The 20,020-nt window shown below is 54.6% G+C and overlaps 5 protein-coding genes across 5 annotated transcripts; 2 read left to right on the forward strand and 3 right to left on the reverse strand.

Moving 5' to 3' along the window:
• Positions 1 to 1,268: 1,268 nt before the first annotated feature.
• On the forward strand, positions 1,269 to 3,567 carry CH63R_10730 (Taurine catabolism dioxygenase TauD; the record flags this gene model as incomplete). The annotated part of the gene is made up of 4 exons (XM_018305704.1): positions 1,269 to 1,686; positions 1,809 to 2,197; positions 2,323 to 2,969; positions 3,096 to 3,567. 4 exons carry the CDS (start codon positions 1,269 to 1,271, stop codon positions 3,565 to 3,567), a joined length of 1,926 nt encoding a protein of 641 aa, XP_018155128.1.
• A 2,621-nt stretch (positions 3,568 to 6,188) lies between these two features.
• CH63R_10731 (uncharacterized protein) lies at positions 6,189 to 6,989 on the reverse strand (the record flags this gene model as incomplete). The annotated part of the gene is made up of 1 exon (XM_018305705.1): positions 6,189 to 6,989. The coding sequence occupies one exon, from the start codon at positions 6,987 to 6,989 to the stop codon at positions 6,189 to 6,191; it is 801 nt and encodes a 266-aa protein (XP_018155129.1).
• Positions 6,990 to 12,108: 5,119 nt separating this feature from the next.
• On the reverse strand, positions 12,109 to 12,900 carry CH63R_10732 (uncharacterized protein; the record flags this gene model as incomplete). Its single annotated transcript, XM_018305706.1, has 1 exon — positions 12,109 to 12,900. The coding sequence occupies one exon, from the start codon at positions 12,898 to 12,900 to the stop codon at positions 12,109 to 12,111; it is 792 nt and encodes a 263-aa protein (XP_018155130.1).
• Positions 12,901 to 13,437: 537 nt separating this feature from the next.
• CH63R_10733 (Aminotransferase class I and II) lies at positions 13,438 to 15,200 on the reverse strand (the record flags this gene model as incomplete). The annotated part of the gene is made up of 6 exons (XM_018305707.1): positions 13,438 to 13,832; positions 13,915 to 14,232; positions 14,297 to 14,466; positions 14,533 to 14,605; positions 14,676 to 14,935; positions 15,055 to 15,200. 6 exons carry the CDS (start codon positions 15,198 to 15,200, stop codon positions 13,438 to 13,440), a joined length of 1,362 nt encoding a protein of 453 aa, XP_018155131.1.
• Positions 15,201 to 18,191: 2,991 nt separating this feature from the next.
• On the forward strand, positions 18,192 to 19,730 carry CH63R_10734 (uncharacterized protein; the record flags this gene model as incomplete). The annotated part of the gene is made up of 1 exon (XM_018305708.1): positions 18,192 to 19,730. The coding sequence occupies one exon, from the start codon at positions 18,192 to 18,194 to the stop codon at positions 19,728 to 19,730; it is 1,539 nt and encodes a 512-aa protein (XP_018155132.1).
• Between the last annotated feature and the right edge of the window lie 290 nt (positions 19,731 to 20,020).

Here is a 20,020-nt window from a genome sequence, read left to right on the forward strand (position 1 = left end):
CCCCCCCCTCCTTAGCAAAGCGGCTATTGTTATTCCCTTCATCTTTCTTTCTTTCTCCATCGTCTTGCTCTTCTTCAGCCCACCTGCGTGTGCCGCGGCAAGGTCCCGTGGCCTCGTTTTGGACCCCGTTGGATGACTCGATTCTGCAGTGTATAACATGGCGTCCGGCTCCACACTCCTTTACGCCCCCCCCTCCTTTGCAGGGATGGGATCCTTTTTCCACCTTCCCTTGACGACGACGGACGACTCCCGCGCGGTTGCAGCTGATATGTTTTTGGTAAGGATACAACTGGCGAGATCTTGGAAAAACGCGCCGGTCTTCCCCCTTTGAGCCGGCTCTGCAGCGTTTTGTTCCACCCGTGACGTGGGTCGACCCCAGCTGTCAGACTGTCAAGTCGAAGCTGGGTAAGGTGGTGGTCCCAGGTCCAAGTTCCGTTTTCTGATCCTATTGCATGAGCTTCCCTGAAGTTGATGGGCCCTGTTCCTCCTGTGAAGTGGCAACCCTGACTCGATCGACGATGGATACTCAGTTGCAGAAAATCTTGTCAGTGCCTGGTTGGGTGGGGGAGAACAGGTTCAGAGCAGTGCTGGATCGATGTCTGGATGTATTTTGATCCCGTCGGAATCTCCTTCTGTATCCGCACGGGTTGGATGTTAGAATGTCGTCGGAACTCCAGTGCAAGTGGTCGCGCCACGGCTCCGTTCTCCTCGACGGACCACGGAACCGGCTGGTATAGCCTGGTCAAGGTCGGAATTTGGCCGTTATGGGCCAAACCCGCGTATGTACGAGGCCCAGTCCGATGGGGTATCCGAACATGGTCAGATATGGACGTGACCAGATGCAGGCAGACTGACCGTGGCGGCCACTGCCGCGACCTAGCCTGCTGCTCCTTTTTTTTTTCCTCTCCTTCTTCCATGACCCTTTCCCTTGTTCGTGATCGTCATTTCCGAGCTGCAGATGCAACGTTGGCGGCTCGTTGCCGCGCGATCAGGAAAGCTGGATATAAGCCCGGTTGCCTCTCCCGAGCCGTCGAGGGGCGTGTTCTCCCTTTCTAGACCAGACTCCCCCCAGTAGACTTAAGATCAAGCTTGTATTTGCATCTTACGATCCATCTTGCCAGTCTTAAGGGAACCTTTGTTGGTTTGACTGGCCAGCCAAAGAGCCTTGTTGTCCATCCTCATTCAACCCTTACTTTCTTCTGCCTTGCTGCATAACAACCCTTACCCATTCTTCCCGCCTTCGAGCTACACCACCAGCCAAAACAAACATGCCGTCCGCCATAGAGACCCCGGTTCGCCAACCATCACCAGAGGTGATGCTCATCTCCAAGGTGGCTCCCCACATGATGGACGACGAGGCCCTGTCCACGGCCGCCGCCATCCTCGACATCATCTGCCGCTACCGCATCCGGCGGCCGCACGAGACCTGCCCGGCCGAGCTCGAGGGCCGCCTCGGCTTCCTCTCCCAGATCTACCGGAAAGTCAAGGCCCGCGCCCAGATCCGCATGTGCCTCCCCGCCTTCCCCTTCAAGTCCCCCAACACAAGGGACAAGGTCCTCAGCCGTCTGCCCGACAAGGCCGAGGAGTTCTCGCTCGCCAACCTCAACGGCCTCTGCTCCGCCATCAAGGACTTGTACGAGCCCGGCGCGAAGCTCACCATCATCTCGGATGGACTGGTGTACAATGGTGAGTCTCGCTGGGCCTTTATGACACCTCCCTCTTGTGTCCAATCTTCTTTTTGTTTTTGTTTTCCTTGGTCTTCTTTTCCTTGGTCTTCTTTTCCTTCCCTGACTAACACCCTCAACAAGACCTCCTCGGCGTCCCCGACAAGGAGGTCTGGGCATACGGAGAGACGTTGCGTGGCCTCGCTGCCGAGAAGAACCTGACCAACATTGAGTTCTCGCGCCTCCAGGACCTCGTCCACCTGCCCAACCTCCCCAGCAGGCTCGAGGAGATCACATACGTCGCCAACGCCACCAACTTCCGCCGTGCCCTCCTCAACACCTTTGGACGCGCCGACTACGACCCCTCCAAGGAGATCTCCCAGAACCAGGACACCTGCCTGACATATCGCGGGTACATAAAGTTCCTCGAGACCGACCTCCGTCACGTCTACCCCGTCGGAGAGGACCGGTCCAAGACCAAGTTTAAGACGGGCATCGAGTACATCTCGAAGCAGATGCTCCAGCGTGGTGATGTAAGTCTTCCGTCTCTTCGTCAGGTTGCATGATATCTCGTCTCTCGGGAAGAAAAAGGAGGGGAAAAAGGAAGAAAAAGAAAAAAAAAAAACCCCGTCGTACTCACACTAAACGAAACCCAAAGGCCTTCGCCCGCGCCGTCCGCGAGAACTTCCGCGACCACATCCGCCTCTCCATCCACCCTTCCACCGGCGAGAACAAGATCCCCATCAGCCCGCTGCCCACCACGAGCTACTACACCACCCCCTGGCACTGCTCCATCGCCTTCGACCTCAACGGCGCCGTCACCACCGGGCCCCGCTCCGACTTCGAGAACGACCCCAAGTACGAGCTCGTCCACGAGGACGGCCGGCCCAGCTACTTCCGCGAGGCGAGCGACCTGCTGCGCTGGAAGTCCGACGTCACCTTCGAGCCCATGTACCCCTGCGGCCTGCTCATCCGCCCGGCCGCCGGGCCCAAGAAGCTCTCCATCCACGACGTCGAGGCCGACAAGGTCCGCGCCCTGGCCGAGGTCAACTCCCCCGTCGTCCTCAGGGGCTTCTCCAAGACCAAGGACCGCGACCTGTTCGTCAAGAAGGCCGAGGAGTTCGGCAGGCCCTTGCCCTGGAAGTTCGGCCTCGTCCTCGAGGTCAAGGACCAGGGCGCCGACACCCGCGGCCTGAACAACGTCCTGTCGTCCGAGTGGATGCCCTTCCACTTCGACGGCCTCTTCAAGACGCACAAGGTGCCCCAGCCAGACGGCACCGAGAAGCTTCTCCCCAACCCGCCCAGGTAAGCCTCATTCTCCCCAATCCCCCCCCCCCCCCCCCCCCGTTCTCATGCATGCTATTACGGCATATGGCTGCTCATGATCCTCCAACTTGTCTTCTTCTCTAACACTCGAAATCAACCCCTTAGATTCCAGCTCTTCACCTCCATCACCCCCTCGCCGAGCGACACCGGCTTCACCCTCTTCACCCCCTCGCGGCTCCTCTTCCAGAACCTGCCCGCCCACCTCCCCCTATCGAGGCTCCGCGAGCTCACCTGGAACGTCCAGACCAGCTCCTTCGACTCGACCAAGATGACCGGCCTGCCCCTCGTGGTCCCCCACCCGACGACCGGCGAGCCCTGCCTGCGCTACCACGAGCCCTGGCCCGAGACCAAGACGGCCTTCGACGCGACCTACGTGTCCATCGACGACGTCGGCGAGGCCGAGAGCGCCGACGTCTGCGACACCATCGACTCCCTGCTCCACGACCGCAGGAACACGCTCTACTTCGCCTGGGAGCAGGGCGACCTCCTCGTCAGCGACAACATCCTAGCCATGCACACGCGCAGCGACTTCACCGCCGGGTCCCCGAGGGAGATGTGGCGCATTCACTTTGACTAGCTGACGGGAGTCCCGAGTGGGTGTTGGAAAGTCTCTTGCACTTTCTCCTGTACATGAAAACTGTTTGCAAAAGTTGGCATATGCGGTGTTGGTTTAGGATTCCCCCTCTAGTTTTTTAGTTTTTCTCTTTCGTTTTTTCTTGGTTTTTCCTCGCGATTGATACGCCTAGTTTTTTAGTTTTTTTAGCGGAAGAGATTATTTAATCACTCCAAGTCTCTTAAGTGCGAATCTGACCCGTGCTGTGTTGTTGATTCATACTACCTAGTTTGTAGATATTCACATTACACAGGGAATAGAACCAAAATACGTGCGTACTATGAAGCCGACAATCCAAATTCCAGAGTCACATGACCCAACCAAAACTCGTCTCTTTGATGGCGATGATCTACGTGATGTGCTACGGTACGTGGTAAGCTTCATCTTTTTGCTAGGTAAACCTGCAATGTTAGACCGACAAGCCTGACCCTTGGAGATCCATCCGTGTGTATACGGGCCTCAGTAGATCTGCTGCTGATCGGAGTGTGGCTGCAATTAAAAGATCTACCACTGAGGGGAGCTAAACCATCTGCTTCCAACTACGTTATACGCGGTAAAACATTCTTAATGGGGTTGGCACTGGTAAAGAAGAAAGATGCGGAAAGATAAGGAAGAGGTTGGATGGAGGCACGAAATAGAGCCGGTGGGATGCGGGAAATAGTAATCGGAAGATCAACAGCGTTCGAGTCAATCAACTTGGCCCTATACCACAACAAGCAGTATGCCCTACACCCAGTTAATTCGGCCTCCCCGTACGTTCCACCGGACATTCTTTCGGGGCATAGCCTCTTCTTCCCTTTCGGCCAACAGTCAATTGCCTGCAGGAGTTCATAGCCCCTGGTACGACATTGCTGTGATCTTCACCTGAGACGGTTACGATATAGGTAGGTGTCAGTTGTCAAAGTGGTAAGGGGGGGACCTGTAAAGGCTAAACTGAGTAAGGCGTCTTGTCTCCTTGTCACACTACGTCGACTCATGCAAGTTGACAACTTAATCACACATTCTACCCCCCTCTCTCCCCTTTGCCGCCGGCAAGCCGCATCGTACCTTGGCAGGCGCGGGACCTCGGACGGCAGATGTGCTGCAGGGGGGTGAGATATCGTCAACCCACCGCCGGATCATCTTTCGGTGGGTTTTTCTGTGTTCGGCCTGGCGCGGTCATCTTCCGAGTCTAGGTAGCACCGTTCCTTCGCCTGACAACAACGAGAGGGTCTTCAGCCCGTCTCTTCGCTTTTCGGAACTTTGTGAAAAAGGCTCAGGGGGCGGTTAAACTTGGTCTGCTGACGAATAACACACTGATGTCTATTTTTTTCCCTACGTCAAGTTTGTCCGTGGTATAACAATAGCCCTCGCTTGAAAGAAGCACACGGGCTCGTCGAGCTTGGGTGGGCTTTCTCTTCAAGGAAGAACCGCGTTCGAAAGGTGGTTTAGAGGCAGCTGGAAAATGGCAGGGGAGATGATATCCAAAGGGCACAAATCGCACTCTGTCAATGTTTAACGATAGGTATGAAGGCTCGACATGGCGGAAGTGACATCGCACTATTGCCGAAGTGATGATGGAATGGGCTTAGATATGGAGACGAGACAGGGGCGAGAAGATTTGATGACTTCCCATTTCACTTCTAACCCGCACTGGGGCCGGAATCCGAAGACGGGAGGGACCGGAGAGGGGCAGGGGGGGTTGACGCGCCAGCTTTGAGGAGGCGGGAGCCGCAGGAGATCTCGTTTGGGGTGCGCAACGCGGGAGCGGCGGCAATTGAGATTGATAGTGAGATGATACACTGCCGTTCTGGTGCTTGGTTTGTGTGTTTGGTTTCGGTGCCGGTCCAGAGTGCTGATATTGCCCGAGACCGAATGTGCCGTCGCTGGGTGACGCTCCGATGAAGAGCGCGGCCCTCTTACACTCGACCAGCCGAGGAGGAATCCTGGTTACTTGGAACAGCATTTCGACTGGACTCGTTGGGTTCGACTCGATTGAAACGGCTATCAAGCTGTAGTTGCCACGGGGAGGATCTGGGTGGGAGGCTCACCCTTCGTTAGACCGGAATCGTCGTAAGAGCGAAACCAAGTCGGCTGATGTGAGACGACTGGGTCCTCGCTTCTTTAATCAATGCTTATATAATCTAGATTGGAATTACTCGAGTGAGTTCGATACATCAGCCGAGGGTTGATGACGGCCAAGCGCTCTCGCGCCTACCAGGACAATCGCATCACACAATGCTGGGAAAGGGAGGATGAACAAATCAAAAACATGTCAGTGGTCACGGTGCAGCAGGTAACAACGAGTCAATGTTTAGAGCTTGATTCAAATCCTGACCTCTTACTTTAGGCCAACCAAGCTACCTGAAAACCCCATGGGCTCATCATTGTACGAGTTTGCATCAACCGTGATGACCCAGAAGTTGAAACAACTCTGTCCAGTGCCGTTCACCCGCGTGTGTCATTATCCCTAAACGCCATTCCAAGCCAGACGATTCCAGAACACTTGCCGTTGCCAGAAAAAAGAAAACCCCAAGATATCGTGAGATGGGGAAAAGTCGTAACGAACACAGAGGGGAGAAGGCGGAGACGAGAGGCAAGACCATTCAGATCTCGTCCTGGTTCTCGCCGTTGTCCATTTCGACATCCTTGTTGTCATCCTCCTTCTTGTCCTCATCCTTGACGTCGAGCTTCGCGACATCGGCGGCGGCGTCGGCAGCGGCAGCCTGGTCGGCGGCATTCTCGGTCTCAGCCTTCTCCTCGCCGTCATCAGCAGGGGCGGCAGCGGCAGCGGCGTCGGCGGCCTTCTTGGACTTGACGGGAGTCTTGCGCTTGGCAGGGGTGCGCTTCTTCTTGGCGGGAGTCTCGGGAGCAGTCTCCTCGTCATCGGCGCCCTCGCCATCGGCGGCAGCAGCGGCAGCAGCGGCAGCGGCGGTCTTCTTCTTGGCCGGGGTGTTGCGCTTCTTCTTGGGAGTCTCAACGACGAGCTTCTCCTCGCCATCCGAGTTGGCGAGCTCATCGCCCTCGTCAGCGGCGGGAGCAGCCTTCTTCTTGGCCGGGGTGGCGCGCTTGCGCTTCGGGGTCGCGACGGGCTTGCCGTCCTCGTCGACGGCGGGGGGCATATCAGCGAATATCTTTTTCTTGATGGAGCCCCAGGCGTTGGAGGCGGATCGGTGGTTGGTCATGCCGCAGGCGGCAGCTAGCTTCTGGTAGTCGATCTGCGACCAAGAAGAAGAAAACGTCAGTTCGGTTCGAAAGCGGAAGGTGAATCTATTTGACGGAACTCTGGAAATACTCACCTCGGGAGGAGTCTTCATGCAGCTCCAGGCGAGCTTGAGGATCTCAAACTCACGCTCGGTGAGGACCGGCTTGGCAGAAGCCTCGGGGGAGGAGCCGTCGGCAGACATGATGTATGATGCTTGACGAGTGAGTGTAGTTTATGAGTTACTTGGCAGTAAGCAAAGAAGAGCGGATGGTGCTGAAGAAGCAACGGTGACGGGAGATGGTTGGTGATGAGCTAAAGGAAGAAGACGATAATGATTGAGGAGCGATTGGGTAAATGTAGTGTTTCCCTGATGAGGTGGAAGGGAAAAGGTGTGCGAGAGAAAGCTCAAGAGGAATCGAGAAATGGAACGCGTCTTTTTGTAAAAGGTCTTCAGGCAGATGAGGTGCTGGAAGCAGCTAGGGCAGGAGCGAAAAGCAATGATTGCTGTTGCCTCATAAGGAGCAAGACTGAGAGGACGACTAAGATGAATCTGAACTTGACGTGAGAGAATGAGATAGGAAAAGAGCGGAACTGCCTGAGCAGGCATGTGGCTGGGACTGGCACGGTGGTAGCTTTCATCTTGTTCTTACTTAGGTAGCAGGTAGCAGCAATGCGTGTGGAGCATAACAAGAAGGAAGAAGTCTTCCATCCTCCAACAATTAGTTTCTAAACATTGTTCCAATGTGGCAGTGAGACAGCATCTAGAGGCTGCCTAGGTAGACAGAGTGGAAGGCACTGACAGTGGTTTGTGTTGTTGTGAAATGTGTTGTTGTAAAACAAGCCCAACAACAATATTTTGGAAAGACTACAGCTGCCTGCAATGCAAATCGGCACTGGGTGTTATTACTTTGCTTCCTTTGTTGACTTGGAGGGGCTGGACGATGAACGCTGTCGCTTGTTTGCTTGGAGAACAAACCAGAAGACCACCTCATTCAGGTAGCCCCTTCTCAGGTTGACCCGAAGGCGTGAGAATATGCTTTCGATAAACAATGTTTACTCTAAGAGGGGGGGGGGGGGGGGGGGGGGGGGAGGGTTGACATGGCGGCAATAGCAGTGTTGATCAACGTATTTCTTTTCTCCTGGGTTGCAATTGAAAGCCATTCCAAGGTCGAGTCTCAACTTTATACCTCACAAGAAAACTCCCATGCCACCGCGGAGTGGTTGGAGCAGAGTTGTCTGTCTAAATACACGTAATGAGGAAAAGGATACATGATGAGCGGTTAGTAATGAGCGGTGAGCTGCACGCAAAATACCTAAGCTGGTCAAGGGAAGGAGCAAGCAGCAGTCCCAGGCATGAATACGCATGCAAAGCTCACTTCAGTCCTCCCAAAACTCTATAGCGGACATCGGAAGTCCTTCGTTCTCTCTGCAGAGAACGACCGTTTTCCCCTTCTGATCATGAACTCCGTTCAGGTTGCTGTTAACATGGATCTGTTGATCATTATCGAAGATCCATGTTGGCTCGCATCAGCCCACGGTCGATATGCACGCAGGGATCTAGCACGCTTGCAGCCTGGCGTCGGCGTCTATGGATCTGGCATACTTTCTCTGGAGGAACATCCTTCAATACCAGAAGGACAGTGATAACTGAGAGGCGTAGAGTACAACAAAGGCCAGTGCCGACGCGTTTCTAATTGCTTCGTCCCGGCATCCTGACCTTCATCGAGTAGGCAATCCGCAAAAAGGCTACGAAGAAAAACATCGTCAAAGTCTCCCGACCATGTTTCCTTCGTAGCACCGAACTAGCTCGTCACTGCCCTCATTTCAATGGACGCTAACATCGGGTATTCATTGTATGGTTTAGAAGGTGATCGCCATGCGCATAGATCCCCCCTTGACACGGACTGGTCACCAGCAACATGGATGGGCATCAAGTTGGCTGTCAGGTTGGCGCCTGTGCTAACACCGGCATGGCGATGCTGCCATTGCAGGTTCCATACATTCGTCCAACTCCGCTACCTAACCAGTGCATTCGGCTATACGTAGGCCTAAGTCAGACTACCCACTTTTCGGCACCCCCCCCATTTCGGCACCCCAAAAATGAAGCTATTCCCATCATACTCGTCGACTTCAATTAATCATTGACTTCTTCTAGATGCAACAACAATACAGCTTTCAGCTTCACTAGGGTATTCAGAGTCGCTGGATTCGGCTGCATCATCCTCTTTTTCCCCAGCCTTAAGTTGCGCCTGCTGGATGTCTTTGATGTTGGCGAACTTAGTGTTAGGATCCAGCTGGACTGCCCTTCTTTTCCTTACTGCAGTATTGGTGACTTGGGCCTGCAGAAGCTCCAGTTTCTGCTGGGTATTTGCCAGCTCATATGCCTGCTCGCTGAAGCCTTTTTTTACCTTCCTGAATAGAAGGCGTTGAGTAAAGGCATCATTCTCCAGCTCTGTGAATAGCTTCAACTGCCCAGCTAGATCCTTCATCTTCCTTGGCGTCGACCATGCCACTGCAGATGACGCAGATACCCATCCTTCAGCTTCCTTGCCTCCAGACTGCCCTTTGCTGACCTGATCAGATGATCCTGATGCTGCTGGTGTTGATGGGAGCAGTAGGGAGCTCATCAGAGGCTTCGCCATAGAGACAGGCCATAACCCTGTCCATTTCCAACCACTTCTAATGTTCTGCATCGTCATACCTGCAGTACGAGCCTTCTGATAACAGCCTATAAAGTTCCTCTTGCCTACAACAGTTGAATCATTCCACTGACCAAGGTATCCAAGCTCCTTCCTATAGGCTGCCTTGACAGGGCTGAAGACTGACTGATCAAGTGGCTGGAGGACATGGGAGGTATGTGGCGGTAAGAACAATAGATGGATGTTGTTTATATAGCATAACCACATAAAGTCAGTCGTTGTATGACTCCCATGTCCATCCATGATCAGCAGCCTGACCTCCTTGCCCTGAGGAAGAGTCTGAGGGATGAAGACCTTCTGCAGCCATTCAACTGCAGTGGCATCTGAAGTCCATCCATTCTCCGTTGCAGTGAATTGCCATCCTTCATAAGGGCCAAGGTCTAGAGGAAACCACTGCTGCTGGACTGCCTTGCCCTTATAGATAACGAGGGGATTCAGAACATGGCCCAGGGCAGAGATGCATTCGATGATGGATACCCATGCCCTTGATCCAGGCTGTTTCTTACGTACAGACTTCGTCTCAGACATGCCCAGCACCAGCCCATTAGATCCCTGGCCCTCAAGGATACCAGTCTCATCCATGTTGTATCTATTAGCTGGTTTGATGCTGGTGATCTCTGGTATGGCGAGTAGTTTGAACCAGTCCCTGATGACCTCAGTAGATGCCCCATTAACACGCCTAGAATCGATAGGGCGACTTCTCTGGACCTTGACTGATGGATTCCTCTTCAAGAAGGCTTGGATCCAGCCTTTTCCTATAGGCTCTGTATCCCCCATGGCATGGAGGATCCTTTCTGCGAATAGCCTCACTTGCAGATGGGTTGGGGCAACACCAAGGGCATGCTGAATGCGAACCCATTCAGCCAGTTTAGCCTCCTGACTAACAGAAAGTCTCTGCAGGTCAGAAAAGGCAATTGACCTTGGTTGAGTGCCCTTAATCCGATACTGAAGTGTTGATCTTGGGATGCCATACACCTGACCAGCCCTCTTAATGGGCATGCCGTTGGTTATTGCGTCAAGGGCCTGATTGACTTCATCTTCGGTATACTGGCCCATAAGGTTGAAAAGAAGCTCTGAGGAAAAAATGAGGTTATTCGCATAAGTATAGAAAATGTTGTTGATGTTGAAAGTTGAGGGGTATGTTCTGGTGATGAGGCATTTGAGGCATTTTTGGGGTGCCGAAATGGGGGGGGTGCCGAAAAGTGGGTAGTCTGACTTATTGAACTGAAGAAAGGGGGTGGGCGTGTTGTTGGGAACACGCAGGTGAGGTTATCCTGGCGTCACGACCTAGATGGGCTTGTACTGATGTCAGCGCTGCTCAAAAGAAGCTGTCATCGCCTAGATTGGCTTTCGTTGAGATGCAGTCTGCTCTTTACGGAGATCAATGACTTGATTGTGAACGCCTGCCTCGAGCTTCTGAGGAAGGTCTTCCGCCCCCTGATCGGCAGTGCTGGAAGACCATGGATAGGGTGCTATCCAACGCGTTTATATTCGTGACACATTTTGTTGACGAATCACGAGTTGCTTTCTCCGAATGCCAGTCCAGCCAAAGGTGTTATTATTTCTGTGCAGCCTCACCGTTCTGGGCCGAACAAGACCACGGTAACATGGGTATCGGTACAGCCCGGTAATCCAAATTCTTTCAGCTCGATAGCTAACAAAAAAAGGGCCAAATATCGTTGACTGGGGGGGGGGGGGGGGGGGGGGGTCAATAGTTTCTGTGACCGATGCAAGGATAGCTCTATCTTCGAGGTCTTCAACCGACATTACAAGTGCTGATGTTTAGGCATTTTAAGATATGTTCAGCCGTTTGATTATCAAAAGTTGTATGCCATTACCTGTTCGCGCAGTCTCCTTGTGTATTCGCCAGGTTGTACACAGCTTGTATTGTGACTTAGATAAGGAGGGGTGTAAGGTTCTGGAGTCGACAGTCTCAGGCAGATCTCCGGTTTCATACAACTTCGACAGGGCTCAACTAAACGTAGGCGCTCCGTCCGGGAAATTCGTCCGTCGGGACGGATGACGACTGCAACATGCAAATTATTTGTAAGCCGGAACATTGGCGATAGCACCAAAATGCGAGAGGACTGGGGCTTCGACGTCCATGCGCGACTCCCAACACGATGCCGAAAGCGAAAGCGACATTGGACCTGTAAATCGACGAATAACATCATAAAAAGTTTGACTTATCTATCCACTGAGAAAGGAATAGCGCTGGGGGAGGGGGGGTGTTTTGGATTTCTTTTTTTGGAACCACCGGCTCGCCCCGGAATCTGGGCGGATCATCGTCCAACTGGAAGGGCAACAATAATGTCTGCTGATCCTTTTGGTTTATGTAAACAGTAGACGCAGGGCCCAATACGTCTGAGGCAAACCGTCTTGTGGGATTGAGTGGAAGACGGACAGAGCTTGTGAAAATAGTCATGAGTCGATGCGCTCGTCGCATGTTGATGGAAAGAGACGGAATGACACTCCGCTCTATGATCTTTTGAGCTTCTCACATGACCCCGTCGTCAGTTATGGGTGAACTGGACAACGGAGTTACTTGTAACTGAATCTAACCCCCACGGTTGACCTCCCTATCAATAAAGAAAAGACCACCATTTACCAGAGTTATCCCCATCACTCATTGGTCGTGCGCCTGTGCAGAGAGAACCCCGAATCTGAACTGTTCTCCAGCCCCGGCTTCAAGAGCAGCGACGGGATCTCATAGTCCCCAGCGTTCTGGTGTCGGTAGGGAATGGGTTCGGTGACGGGCAGATCGCGCAGCCTCTGACGGAGCTCGTCTGCCGCCGCCTGGAAAGCCTCATCGTTCGATCGGTAGGCCATCCAGTAGAGGTATGACGGGAGAACATCGACGCCGGTGTAGAAGAGCATCCCGTGAGTTATCGGGAAGAGAAGGTCCTCAATGGGGCCAGCGATGCCACGGGCAGAATATTGCTGGCTCGAGGCTCCAACCGTGACGATGAGCATCGCGCGCTTTCCCTTCAACCTCCCTTCTCCGTATCGATCGCCCCAGTGCTTTTCGTTATACTCGCCCAGGCCGTATCCAAAGCCCGACGTGAAGACCCGGTCTACCCAGCCCTTTAATATAGCCGGCATAGAGTACCACCACAGCGGGAACTGGAAAATGATGGCGTCAGCCCACAGGAGCTTCTCCTGTTCGCGCTTGACGTCTTCTGTGTGCGAATCAGATGCCGCAGCGGCTGCTGATGCTGTGGTAAGGCTGAGAGGCTCCTCGGCGGGGTGCTGGGGGAAGTCGTCGCGGTCGAGCTGGGGCTTCCACTTCATTGCGTACAGGTCTGAGACCCGGACCTCGTGGCCCTGGGCCTCGAGTTCGTCGACCGTGACACGGAGCAGGCTGCCGGTGAGGGAGCGAGGCTCGGGATGTGCGAAGACAACAAAGACTTTCATGGTGAAGGGTCTATACTATTGGGAATAAAAACGTGCCGTGGGGGGAAGTCAGGGTTTCTGAAGACTTTCTGGGCATGAAGTGAGTTGCTAAGCCAGGTCGACAATGAGCCTTTTATGTGAAGAGATGAAAGAGGAGGGAAACGTACGTAAGAGGGGTCGTGCATGGTGTCTTGAGTTGGTTTAATAAGAAGACCGACCTTCGGGCGAATTCGTAAGTGGATGCGATGTCCGAAGGGGAGTGGACCGATACCGAAAGATTGCATGGATTGCCTGAAGGTTGTGTGGATGGGGTCGACACGATTGTCTCTACCTAGGGCGTGGGCGTGAGTTGCTTGACTCGACAAGTTGGAAACTAACACAAAGGGGGACGGGGACTGATACAGACGGGTCGGTGTTGTCAAAGAAGTGCGAGTTCGGTATATCTGTAGCTCCTGGTTTTGTCTATTTACTCTTTTCTTTTGAACAAGATGATTCAGGCCATCGCTTGATAAATGTCACAAGCTCTCTTGATCTAAGCACCCCTCACACACACTATATTTATTCCTGGATGTACTTCTTCAGCCCGCGGAGGCGCTCCTTGGCGGTCTCGAGTACCTCGTCCTCCTTGCAGACGGCGAAGCGAATGTAGTCCTCAGCGATGTGGGCGTTGGGGTCGGTGTAGAACTCGGTGGGCGGAATGGCGGCGACGCCGACCTCTTGGATGAGGAACCAAGCGAGCTTGAAGTCGCGCGGGCGGCTGGCGACGTGGGGCGGGAAGGGGTAGTCTTCGGGCAACTTGACCTTGGCCATGTTGACGAGGACGAAGTAGCCGCCCTCGGGCTCCGAGTAGGGCATGCCGAGCTCCCCCCAGACCTCGTTGAACCGGTCCATCTTGCCCTTCATGTCCTTGATCGTCTCGTCCCAGAAGCCCTCCTTCTCGGCTTGCTCGAACCCTTTTGACGTTTGTTAGTTTCGTTTCTCTCATCCTTGTTTGGATGGGTTGAATGGGGATGTGCGAGTTTGGCGATCACGTACCGACAGCGCATGCCTCTTGCAGAGGCGACACGGAAGAGTAGCAGATGCGGGTGTGGGCGGCCGAGACGTGCTGGATGAGCTCGGCGGGGCCCATGAGCCAGCCGACACGCCACCCCGTGGCGTAAAAGTTCTTGCCCGCGGACCCGACGGTGATGGTCAGGCGCTCAATCTCGGGGGACAGGGTGGCGATCCTCGTGAAGGGGACGTAGTACAGGCGGTCGTAGACCTCGTCGGAAAGAATGATGATCTCGTTCTTGACGCAAAGGTCGCCGATCTTCTGGAGCTCGTCCTTGGAGAAGACCTTGCCGACGGGGTTGTCTAGGCCGGTGAGAGTCAGCGGGATGTAAAGCAAGCGACACTGAAACGGGGGACAAGAACGAACGCGGTGTGTTGAGGACGATCATCTTGGTCTTGGGCGTGATGGCACGCTCGAGCTCCTCAAAGTCGATGGTCCAGTTGGCGGCGGATGACGTCGTCGTGGCACCGTCCGTGGGAGGATGCAGAGGAACGTAGGTGATCTTGCCGCCGGGCATCTCGATGTTGCTGATGTACCTAATCTGGAATCAGCATGGCTTTGACTCCCATCACGGAGGGCGCTCCGGACTCGGGCTGGCTTACTGGTCGAAAAAGGGCTCAAAAACAATGACCTCGTCGCCGGGCTCGATGAAAGCCATGAAGGCGCTGAGCATGCCTGGTGCGCTATTAGCCCGGCGTCCTCACGTCGTGGCCGCTCCCCTTCTGGCTCGTGAATCGGATCTTACCCTCGTTTGCGCCAGTGGTAATGGTGACCTCAGTCTCCGGGTCCAGCTTGCGGCCCCAGTGCGGCGAGTAGGCGTCTGCAATGGCCTTCCTCAACCTCGGGCGACCCTTGGTAGGACTGTACTGGTTGCACTCGACACGGTCCAGCGCCTGCTTGGCGGCGTTGAGAATGAAGTCGGGTGGGTTGTAGCCAAAGAAACCCTGGCCCATGTTCACGATGGGCTGCTTAGGCGAGGCGGCCGCAGCCTCGTTGATGATGGACCTAGACATGACAATTAGCAAACGTCTCTTTACAGGTCGCTCTGTGCGTCAGTCGCAGTGACTGTGCTGTGTCTGTCTCCCGGCCCTCAGAAACAAGGGCCGGAGCTCGGTAGTACACACCAGACATCCTGTCGCCGGCCGGCAACTCGGGCCGCGGGCTTGATCTTGCTGCTGAGGGACATGGTGGAGGAGTGGAAGGCTCTTCTGGCGGTGCTGCTGCTGGTCGTGATGCGCGACCGGAAGAGAGGGAGGACGAAAGAGTTCATGGACGTAGGAGAGAGGACCCCAATTGATGAGAAATCCAAATCGGAGCGGCACGGAGGATCGAGTTGACCAACCCTCTCTCAGGACTCAAGCAGACCAGACGATGCTCCGAAAATTGGCAGACGCTGATTGCTTGTCGGCGCGTCAAGACCCATTCCCGTCTGGAGAGCTGGAATGGCGTAATCGGCCGTCCCGATGTTCGGGGGGAGACTTCGCTCTGTAGCGGGGTGAGCCGGCCCAATGCGCTTTGTGGCGGGGTAAAGCAGGTCCCCTTTTTCGTATTACGTAACTTGGAATGGCCGATCCTTAGTTTATCCGATGAAGTTGGAGTCAACCCACCAAACCCCCAATTTTATCCTACCCCAATCTCTCCAACTTCACATTCACCATCACTTTCTTTACTTTTTGCCTTCTTGCCGGGGTACTGTCCTTAATCCGGGGTTTCCTATCCTCTCGCCCCTGAAACGACGAAAGATGCATCTTTGTTAAGCCCTTCAACTCTGGCGGCAAGATATAAGTAAAGGCTCCTTTCGTAGCCTCAACGTGTTCTAGCAGGCACACAAAACAGCTCTAAATCCTCGTTTTGTTAGTCGAGGTCCTTGTGGAAGGCATGGAGAAGGACGTGAGGTTAGATTGTTCGCCAAGAAGAGCAAATCCAAGCGTAGACAAGAATCGATGGCGGCCTTCCGGCCAATCGACATGGCAATAGTTAAGCCAGAGTCTCGCTTCATTCGGAATCCTGAAACTCAACGCGCCGTGAGACAGCACATGTCATTCAATTGCCGACCATGATGGCGGTCACAATCACCCTTACTGCTGGGACTTCATGCTATTCCAGACTGTTTATTATCCGATCTCTAACGAAGCATTTGCGAAGACCATTGAGTGGCTCGCAGTCTACCCCGAACCCTCTGTTGTTGATAACATTTTCCTCAAGTCGCTCCAGAACAGAAAGCCCAGAGACCCTCTATCCAACCAGGAACTCTGAATTCGGTATTAAAACGAGATGATTAAGGACGTAGAGAGGCTTGCTAACACTAAAGTCGGGGAAGTGGAGAGACGGTTCAACTGCTGGGTCAGCCAGCGCTGAGACTCGAACGACAAGAGCAATGTACCCAGCTTCCGTTTCCGTCTCTGCCTGTGCTCGACCAGCAGAGTATCGATACCATTCTAGTCTTGCCCGAGGAACCCCGCTCCAGTTCCGAGAGACATTCGTACCTGTTAATTCGTTGGGTTTAGTTCGTCACTAACGAGCAATCGCTGATCGTAGTAGACTTTGTCTTCATGTAGGAATAGACGGTTATTCATGGTCAACACGTTTTGGGCAAGAGGATCCGGATTTCATGCACTTAGAGCAGGGAGGATCGGCTGAGGAGTTTCACGGGGTTCTGAATTTCTGGGCTTGGCCAGATGAGAACTGCTAGTATCACGACCACTCAGCGTGCTTGTCACGATACACAGCAGCGAGGCCGCGAGAATGTTCCAAGACTGCGGATGTGAGACAATTGAGAACATCAGTGTACCGTTACGTTGCAAACAGCTTCTTCTTTCGAGACGGCGACACTCGTCAGTATAAAACGTACAATCGGCTTGAAACCACTACCGCCATCTCCATCAAGAAGTTGGTAAAGAAACAAAGACAATTGAAGTTATTGTACACCAGTCAAAGTTTACAGCTTCTCCCAGTCCTACCAATTGCAGGTGGACCCGAAATAGCACGCTCTCCCATACATCAAGTTGCCTGTGCACTCAGAATACTCGGCTCCCACCGATGAGTTCGTTGCAAGAAACAACGCAGTGTTGATGTAAGATGACAAGCAGATCATGGCACATCTATCACCGTTGTCAGAAACACGCCATCTTCCATATTATATCGTCGCTCACTCTGCAACAGTGGTGTTGCTAGGACCGAGTATGAGGTGCAACAGTATCACTGCCACTACTAGGGTCTCCGTGCAGGTAATTGCGTGGTGCTATGAGATTTCCAAAGAAGCCAGCGGCACCACGGGTTTCTCCTATGTCACCGGATTCTAGACCATGCGCGCTTCAAGGCCTGAGCAAGCGTCCAAGAGATGATGTTCCCAGAGGACAGCGGCAAACAGTGCTTCATTAGACCGTGACGCAGTTCAGTGGACCTTGATAAGTGAAACTGAAATCTACAACAAGGGGCCTAGGGCTCGATAAGCCGTTGCCAACAACCATCTTCAAGCAACCCTAGATATCTATGATATACGGTCGCTGGAACATACGTTCATGTTCGATCGTGCTGACTGTAGGCGACGGTAGCAGGGCTGTAGACGCTTCCACCCAGTGCGGTGCTTCCATTAAGGCAAGGTTTCCGTACGGAACAAAGCTGAAGAACCCCACCAAGCCCAGTTCTCCTCTTCTTCCTGATTGGTCTACGCTTTACCTAGCATGGGATTGTGGACCCTCACAAGCTGGGCGACACACAAATCAACCTTCCCGTCCGCATTAAGCCATTCCGAGACTAGCGTCATGAGCTTGGATCTAGCTCCTTCCTTCGATTCCGTCCCCTGTATCCCTCCCCCCAAAAAAATCCCTTGTCTGTCCCCATCCACACGACACCCGAACCAAAACGAGCAAGGAGGCTGCATGATATCGATGGCCACTTGTTGCCGTTGGAATGCGAAAATGCGAGAAGCGTGGAAATGGGAGCGGCTACACGGCAGCGCCAGGGCAGCCACCCCAGCCCAGCACCCAGCACCCGTTAGCCGCATACACACAAATACCACAACCTGAGTGACCCCGAAACATTCCTTACTCTCACTCCCTCCTTTCGACAACGTCCATGTCACTGTCATTGTCACCGTCAATGTCAATGTCGCCTCCTTCGAACAGCTGGTGCAGTCTCGCCGAGCTCAACCGCGCCTAATTCGCACCGCGATGCGCTGATTCAAGCCTTTCCGCAAGAGCCTCACAAACATCGACTTTCCTCCAGATACGCAAGAGACGCAGATAGACACGCGCAGACTATGGCCCTCAACTTGCGCCTGCGGGTCGTGATCCCCATCGTCGCCCTCATCGCCCTCGCCGCCGTCCTCGTCCGCTTCCACGAGAGCATCGCCAACACCGACTCGCTCTTCAGCCTCCCTTACCACGCAAAGACCGCGGATGGCGAGCACCCGTCGTCGTCGTCGTCGTCGTCGTCGTCGCCAGACTCTCCGATAAAGGCGGATCCGAATCCGAAACCCAAGCCGAACCCGAAGCCCCTTTTCGAACAGACGCCCGTTTACAAACCCGCGCCGAAATACACCCCGCCGCCCGTCATCGACCCCTTCCCGCTCCTCGCCAACACCGATTCCCCGCCGCCCCCGATCCCCGCACACAATGTGCCCCGGCCCGACCTCCACAAAACCTACGGCCTCGACCGCCCGCCGCCGCTGTTCATCGGCTTCTCGCGGCAGTGGCCCATCCTGCTCCAGTGCGTCGTCAGCTACATCACCGCCGGCTGGCCCGCCTCGGGCATCTACGTCCTAGAGAACACGGGCGTGCAGTTTGCCAACGCCCGCGGCAACCTCACGCTGCAGAACCCCTTTTACCTCAACCACACCACCCTCCGCCGCCTCGGCGTCAACGTCCTGCAGGCCCCGGCCCTGCTCTCCTTCTCGCAGATGCAGAACACCTTTCTCCACGAGGCCCACGCCAACGGCTGGCCCTACTACTTCTACTCCCACCAAGATGTCCTCGTCTTCTCCTTTGAGGACGGGCCTGACGACCGCCACCGCCCCGGCGACCGCGCCTGGGAGTACTACGACGACGCCGACCGCAATGAGGGCGCCCGGCCCGCCGCCGCGGGGCAGCCGGGCTACCGCACCATATACGAGAACTGCCTGCGCGATCTAAACACGACGCTGGCGAGGGGCGAGCGCTGGGGGTTCCGCTGGTACCAGTACGACCACCTGACGCTCGTGAACCGCGACGCCATGGACGCCATCGGGGGCTGGGACTCCCTGATCCCCTACTACGCGACCGACTGCGACATGAACGCCCGGCTGACCATGGACGGCTGGTCCATGAAGCACCGACGAGCCGGGCTGATCAACGACGTTTCAACCCACCTCGAAGACCTGGCCGTGCTTTACAGGGTCCCGGGCACGGAACCCAGATTCGTCGACCCGAACCCTCCCGCGCCCGATAAGAGGTCCGACAACGAGGGGCGGGACGAAGGGAAGCGGCCGACAAACGCCACAGCCACGCCCGCCGGCACCACGCCCGCCGGCGCAGACTACTTCCGCGCGGTCGCCGACGTCGGCTTCGACATGACCAACTACAAGTACCGCGACAGTGACCACAACCGCAACTCGTGGCAGAAAAGCCAGCACGGCGGCGCGGGCGAGCCCTATTACTACGACCCGGAGGGCTTCGCCGAGGCCTTTGAGGTGCTCGTCGGCGCGGGCCGCAAGATCTTCGAGCTCAAGTGGGGCCGCGGCGGGTGCGACATCGCCGAGGGCTACGGCCTGAAGATCGAGGACCAGTGGCGCGTCATGCCCGCCAAGAAGAAGGACGGCTGAAGGACGGCCAAACAAAACGATGGAGGGGGATGAGAGAGACGTATGAGTCGTGATACCCGGTGCACATGATCTTGACGGCCGTTTGCCACCAAGCGCATGAGTTAGAATCCTGTTTTTTTGTCTCTTTTGATTTTCCCCATGACACCACGCGCACGAGTCAGTATCTGTCTATCGACGTCATAGAGGACCAGTGCACGTAACCATGTATAGATCATATCAAGATATTGTAATGACGAGTAAGTAGGTTGACAGAGCAATCCTTCAATGTGTTAGCGTAAAGGCGCATTAGA

Source organism: Colletotrichum higginsianum, assembly GCF_001672515.1.
Source record: "Colletotrichum higginsianum IMI 349063 chromosome 7 map unlocalized unitig_7, whole genome shotgun sequence".
In the NCBI taxonomy this organism is placed as follows: domain Eukaryota; kingdom Fungi; phylum Ascomycota; class Sordariomycetes; order Glomerellales; family Glomerellaceae; genus Colletotrichum; species Colletotrichum higginsianum.